Here is a 7,424-nt window from a genome sequence, read left to right as displayed (position 1 = left end):
AGACACAGAGATGATCAGAAATATAACTGGATTTCTCATGTTTCCGAAATTAGATCAAAACCAGCATACTAGTGTGAATGTCTAAAACAATAGTTACTTAGGTTTTGCAAATAATTAGCTAAATTTGCTAATGATTTAAAAGAAATTTGTTGTAAGATGTTGACATCTGATGTTCAGTGAATACTTTAATCCTACAAAGTCTTGTCTTTACTCATCCCTTTCTGTACAGATTAAACAAACAAGATTATGTTTTACCACACCGCCAGGTAAGCTGTTTCCCCATTTCCAGTCTGTAGCTAAGTTATGGCTGTACATGAACATGGCCTTAAACAAACTCCACAGTTTATGATGGTAATTGGCACATTTGCTTTATTTTGAAAACAGACATTGAAACCATTTTTATTTTTTCATGTTTTTTTCTCACAAGTTTGAACTCCTTGATAAGGTTGAAACTGGACATTGCACTCACTGGAACATGGGAAAAGTATTTTTTGTTTGCTTGATTTGTTTGATTTTTCTTTTTTTTCGTAACATCAGTGCAAGAGTATTTTTCCAATTCATATAAACTGTCATAACAACACCAAAGACATCAAAAAGAAGCCGCCACACCTCTTAAGTTTTTGTGACTGCGAAAAAGTTCCTCTCAGGGGGAGAGTTCCCATCATGCATCTGGTTCGATGGTTCATGCTACTGTTCTCACGTTTGGTTGGCAGAACACAAATCGTCAAGTAAGAGCCAGTTACATCAATACCATAGCTGATTTCTATAGTTTATTATATGATCATGTCATTTAAATGGCAACAGGTCCTTTACTGTATATGTGAGTAAACAGAGAGTTTGTAAAAGGGGTGTAAACCAAGCTTGAATGACTCAAGCAGAATAGAGAGAGAGTAATAGTCTTGTACTATATGTGGTTTTTGGATTCAGAATATAGCTGCCCAACTAGAAAAGTCACACATTTAATTATACATTCTATTCTCCATCCGATGTGTCAGTATATCACCTATTTGCTATGTTCTCAATACACTTGTACTGTGTTGAAAACTAGAGTTGCATTTTAAAACCAGCTTGTTTTTGTGCGTGCATTTGCAGAAATACAGATTTTATTTGCAAAATGTGTTTAAGGAAAGTGCATTGCAATGCAGATCAAGTATGGTGCATTCACAATGCGTTTTAAATGTGTAAATATCCAGTTGGGAGCATTCCTTCCACCACTGATTCACAATAGACAGTGAAGATGCACCAAATGAAATCCTCCTCCTCCTCCTCCTCCTCCTCCTCCTCCTCCTCTCATCATCATCATCACCGTCGGCATCATCATCAAGGTAACAATCAATTTTCATAATCAACAACAACATCATCAACATCATCATCACTTCCTCATAGTATTAGCTTGAGCCAAAAAACTTCACGCTGGAAACTCCCCCAACATGAGAAAATCATTGCCACACAAAAAATGACAAACAAATAGAAACGGACTGCCTTCACATTGGGAAGGCAAAGAGCAACCTTTTTAGATTTTTGTTTTTGTGTTATTCTTCATACTCTTAATTCTGCTTTCTTTAGGGTAAGCTTTGCCTTAGTCATCCTTGGACTCGGTGGCCTCTGCCGCTGCGTCTGCCGGGGTGGCCTCCTCTGCTTTAGACTCCTCTGCAGCATCTGGGTGGAGGGAGGGAGGCAGGGAGGATGAAGGGTAAAGAGAGAAAAAGGCAAAGCGAGAGGAGGAAAATCAGATGTAAGAGAAGGGGGATATGATAGATAAATGGTGGGTTGGAGGGAGGAAGAGAGAGAATTAGCCTGTGGAGAGGAGATTTTACAATGTAAGGCAGGAATAATGATGCTCTATCTGGATCTTCTGAGATACTGAGCATCAAAGATTTTACATGTCAGCTGATACTTTTGACTTTTTAAATATTTCACCTCAGAAGGTTCTCTGTGTAACAACATCCATAGGTTAAAATTAAAAAAGCATAACAAAAAATATAATAACAAAATACACAGGAGATACTATGTAATTCCATGTTGTTCACAAGATGTCAACTCTACTAAATCTGAGAGCATGTGAGTTAGAAGATGGAGCCTAAAGTCTTAAATCCCACATTGGCTGTGTAAATAATAAAGGAAAAGAGTGCTCCTAATGGACCCATGAAGCATTTGAACTGACATCACAACGCTAACAGTAGCATCTCGGCCTGTCACATCTGATACCCTGTGATGCCCACAGTGTAATGCACTATAACAACATCCAGTGGTGGTTTACTAAGAGGTGAATACTGCTGAATAACAATTAATGATAAATCGCTAAGCCATAACTAATGGTGTTTGTTGAGGAACATTGCACTGATGGTTTATATTTTTCTTTGCATTACCCTATTCTGCCTATGCTGTATGCTACTTTACTGCTAAAAATATGGCAATTATATCTATCAACTGTCTATAAAAAAAATAAAAAATAAATGTCCTTGTCACGCAGTAGATGGACCTTTATTTTAATGTTTCTGACCAAGCCTTTTATTCAAGTGCCCTGAGAGCGGTGATGTCATACCACGATGATCTCATATTCTTTTAATAGAAAGACTTCAAAGAATGACATCATTGCCTGGGAGATTGGGGTGATGGAGTGCGTGTGTGTGAGAGTGTCTGTGAGGGCGAGGCAGAGAGAGAGACAGAGAAGTGGGGCGATCATGTCTGTGTTAGTGCTTGTACTAAAACTGTGTGTGGGCGTGTGTGTGTGTGTGTGTGTGTGTGTGTGTGTGTGTGTGTGACTCAAGGCAGCATGATCTTACCAGGTAAGAGGCAATTAGCTTGTTACCCAGTATGACAGACTTGAGAATGTATTTTTCTACAGCCACTGAACTGTGTGATGCAAATGCAATTTAACCCAAATCACAGAGCCAAAGCCCGTCATTTCTGGTAGTCTGACATCAGTGCCATCGCCGTTAACTACACCAGCGATGACTCAAATGTAGGTTTAGTTTTGCTGATGCATTTGCAAATAAGAATTCATATACGGAAAAACAAACTCTCAAACTCTGGTGGTCTTTGTTGCGGTTTGCCGAATCTGCCCACTGATTTTATTGAAGTTTTCAGTAAACAATGTTAATGAGAGCATGACGCATTGTTTATCGTGGAAATTATAACTATAAAGTAGATGCACATAATCTTCTTTTTCCAACTTCCACTTACATTTGTAACTTTTCAAAAGTTCTTGTGCTAGAGGACTACATGGAGAGCCACAAGGTTTTGTCCTGGGTTCGTTACTTCTCAATCTTTGTTACCACTATGTGTCAGCACAGTATTGATTTTCACTGCTATGCAGATGACACCAAACACTATATAGCTGTTGATCTTGATGACCTGAGCCCTCTTTACTCCGTTGAGAACAGCATCTCTGATATTAAATGATAAATGACTCAAAATTTCCACCAAATTAATTCACATCAAAACAGAGGTCCTCGTTATTGGTTGAAAAGAGGAAAAGGAAAAAATGTGCCTACAGTTTACTACACAATACAAGAGGGCTGACCACAGGCAATGTACCTATAATCTATAGCACATACAGAATAGGTTTTAACTGGTTCAAAGAAAATTGATCACATCTCTTCACTGGTTCAAGATTCATGTACCTGTCTATAAATGGACCCTGATTGTGTGATATTGTATGACACATATTCCCTCAGATTTATAGACACAGTGACTAAGACAAAGGACTCATGGTGGATTTTGGACCCAAACTGTGTGACTTGTTAAAAGTCTTGTTTGAACTCACCTTTTCTGCTTTGATTTGACCTAGAATCTGTTTATACCTCTTCACTGACATCTCTGGAACATGTCCACTACAGCTTAATTTTAGAAGATTACAATTATTGAAAATATGATGGTGGAAGTAATTATTGTATGGTCATTGCTGTTGTTTGTTTTCTTATTATTTCAATTTTTTGTATTTTAAGATTTTACCTGTTGTTTAAATTGTCAGTACCTTGCACGTAGCTGGTGTATGAAAGGTGAAGGTACAAATAAAGTGTATTATTATTTTATCTTGTGTGAATTTACAGTGCTATGTTATCATGCTATGACAGTTAACAACTTGGTCAGATGTAACTAATTGAAAGCCAGCGACATGGACTATCCTTGGTGGAGAATCTGGATCCCCATCCCCAGGCAACCTCATAAATTATTCAGTCAGATCAGAGAACCTGGAGTCCTTGTGCATGTGACTCCGGTCTGCGCGCTGACAAACCTTAACCAAATGACTTAAATATTAATTGGCTCTCTGAGTCACTTCGGTTGGTAAAGCACATTGTGGCCAGCAGTGGATTCTTACTTAGGCTTTCTTTGTCAAGTAGAGTTTGTTTGTGACAGACTTCCCCAGTGTGGATCGTGACCAGTAGGGATCATTAATCATTCATTGAAATCAGAGCACCTGTTATCCCCGCTCTGCTCCATGCAGGCCAGCTATCCCATCGAGGTGGTAACTATGACAACAGGGAGACAGTGCTGTCTAGGTGACCTAGTTTCCGTGTAGTTCTCCAGTTGGTGTGTGTGTGTTTCCCACCTACTCGAGACTGAGCATGCTCCATTAACTACCTGTCTGACCCAATATGAGAGTCCTTGGACCAGAAATATGGGTTCATGTCAAGTGTATGTTGTGAGTTTGTTGTATTAATGTTATAATGTAATTTCCTGGTCATCCAGTTCCTTCTCAAGTATATGTATAACTGATCATTTCCAAGCTAACACTAGCTCAATGTACAACATCATTCATGACCAGGCCTGCATTTCGATCCCAATCCCTGCCTCATCAGTATGGAGTTTCCATCTTGCACAGGCTGCAGTCTAATCTAACATTGAGCTGTGTTTCTGTGTTAACCAGTGAATGGTGGAGCACTGCCAACGATCTTTAAACCCCAACAACTCAACCAGCAGTTATTTCCTGTTGTCCCTGCCAAGCAGGCTACGGGAAAGCTTACATATTCTTCTTTGTTACTGTTTGTACAGTAAGTAATTGCTTCTTCATTGGCAAATGTGTGTCTGGAATTATTTTTGTCTCTGAACCCAGTGCCCTTGCAAACATGTCCACACCTAAGTGTTCAGAGTGCTTCAGAACCTTCTTGTACATCCTGCCCAAGTGGGCTTATTTTATTTGGCATGTGTGCATGAAATGGGCTTTTAAATGAATCCTATAGTAATAAATGGAAGTTAAAAGTTTTAGTTTAATCCGCATACCTTGTTTATCATTTGTTTGGTTAGGCTCCTCCTTCTCAGCTGTCGGGCTGACAGCAGCAGGCACATTGGCTTGTCTGGCCTCCTCCTTTTTCTCTTCACTCTCCTCCTCCTCCTTCTTCTCATCAGCTGTGGCTGTGGTGGGACTCTTGGCTGCTGCTGCTGGGGCCTCCACCTCTTTGGGCTTCTCCTCAGCTTTTTCCTCCACCTTTGGCTCCTCTTTCTGGGGCTCAGAGGGCACTGTGGCAGCCGTAGGAGAGGCAGCAGCGGGTGCTGCAGCTACAGGAGAAGTTGCTGCGCCTGCAGCTGCTGGAGAGTTGGCTGGCTTGTCTGCCACAGGACTTTTGGCTTGGCTCTCCTCTGCCTCCTTCTTGACCTCCTCTCCTGCAGCTTCCTCCTCCTTTGCAGGTGCTTCGTCTCCCTCTGCTTTCTTTACCTCCTCTCCTCCCTCTGTTGCCTCCTCTGTGGCAGCAGGAGTGTCTCCCTCCTTCTCTTCTTCTCCGTCTTTCATCTTTTTCCGAGTTATGTGTCCACGGAAGCTGGCCTGTATTTTGGTGGCAGCCTTGTGGGCCTTGTCCTCGGGTTTGTTGGTGGTGCCATCCTGTTCAATCTTCTGGTCTGCCTCCTCATTCTTCTCCACCTGGCAGCCAAGAGAAAATACAATAGATTAACATCTACTGTATGACATCATGCAGGTCCACTGGAAACCAGCCAGGGAATGTACTGGTTGTTAACACTAAAAACTTGCAAAGAATCCCTCTACTGTGGGAGTTTGTAGCTTGAGGATGATACCCCAAAACATCATGCTCTCATACTTTTATTTGGGCTTAGAATCCTACCAAAGGCACAATATGTTGTGATTTGAAAGATCAGAAGTTAGAAAAATACAAAATTGTATGCTATGAGAAAGGGTTCAGTAGTTAACATGAATTGAGGTATTTATAAACATTACTGGAGAATTATAGACTGGGAAAAGTCGGGTTAGGATTTGGTGAGTGAAAGTGTAGGACTGGATGAGGAGCAGGGTTAGGAATAGGACAGTACACAACGTAATATTGAAAGGGGTTCCATGATATTACCTTCCGTAACTGGATCCATAGCTGTCCATCAAATAGTGCGTTGTGCTATGAGTCATATAAATCTAATGAAAAGAAATCAAATCAAATAAAGGAATGAATGATGAGCACTGAAAGTGGCAAACAAAATGAATCAGTACATTCAAAATGAATAGGCAAACAAATCAAGGTAAAATATTCTCTAGCCACGGTTCAACCAATCAAAAGCTTCAAATGTGCACCATAAATGAATGTGAATAAGCAACATGAAGCAAACACAAATTGTCAAAGAGCATGCAGGCAGCGCAGCATCAGTTAGCAAAATGACAGAGATGTGAAAACCGCAGAATCTGAATAGCTTTGAGGGTTTTTGTCCTTCCAGGTATCAAGACTCTGTCAGGAGTCAGTCATTGGTTTGACAATTGAATGAATCTACAGCGTTTTATCATTTTATGTGCTGGAAAGAGGAGATTTAGTGCCATTGTGAGTCATGACAATAACAGATGTGCGTGGGGGTCGATTGTCTCCACATAATGAATTGGATACACTGGGATTTGAGGCACAACAAATGACTCTCTTGATTGCGGTTATTCAAACCAAGCATGAGGTTGATATTGTCCTCTTGATAATGTAAGTGAAATAGATTTAGGGAATAATTAAACTTAAATGTAGAACCTCTCCGTGTTCCCTGCATTCACTGTTAATGATATCTTCAAAATTGTAACCGGAAATGTGCAAAATGTAAGTGTTCAAAATGGGGACTCTTTCTCCAAAATAACGAGCCAATCTCTATTCTCTAGGTACAGTAGCTTTCTACGGCTCCAGCTCCGGCTGCTAGGGAACGAGCTGCCTGCTACAATCTCCTCAGCATTCACTGCCATACCCCTCCCAACCATCAAAGGTTACCTTGACAACCAGAGTGCTAACTCATCACGGCGCTGTCTGCTGGTTGGTGCTATGAAAGACTATATGTCACTCTGATTGGCAGTGCACCTGACCCCTCAGGGGAGCAAGCCAATAGTAACTCGTAAATCAGGCGGAGCAATCAGCATGGCTAAGGGAGGGTTGTGTGTGATGCAGCAGTAGGGTGCGGTGCGGGGCCGGTGGGGGGGCCAATGGGTTTATATGTGCCTGTATGTATCAATG

The 7,424-nt window shown here is 40.9% G+C and overlaps 1 protein-coding gene across 1 annotated transcript in view; it reads right to left on the bottom strand.

The window, feature by feature from the left end:
• Positions 1–352: 352 nt before the first annotated feature.
• gap43 (growth associated protein 43) overlaps positions 353–7,424 on the bottom strand; it is a 14,294-nt gene continuing 7,222 nt past the window's right edge. The window contains exons 2-3 of the mRNA XM_046074844.1: positions 5,227–5,863; positions 353–1,659 (exon numbers count right to left, since the gene is read on the bottom strand). Of these exons, the coding sequence (XP_045930800.1) occupies positions 1,580–1,659; positions 5,227–5,863 (717 nt within the window). The 3' untranslated portion in view covers positions 353–1,579. The remainder of the gene's footprint in view (positions 1,660–5,226; positions 5,864–7,424) is intronic.

The sequence above is a fragment of the Micropterus dolomieu genome, linkage group LG17 (assembly GCF_021292245.1).
Source record: "Micropterus dolomieu isolate WLL.071019.BEF.003 ecotype Adirondacks linkage group LG17, ASM2129224v1, whole genome shotgun sequence".
Classification (NCBI taxonomy): domain Eukaryota; kingdom Metazoa; phylum Chordata; class Actinopteri; order Centrarchiformes; family Centrarchidae; genus Micropterus; species Micropterus dolomieu.
Note: the sequence above shows the minus strand (reverse complement) of the source record. Positions and strands in the feature narration are given on the sequence as shown.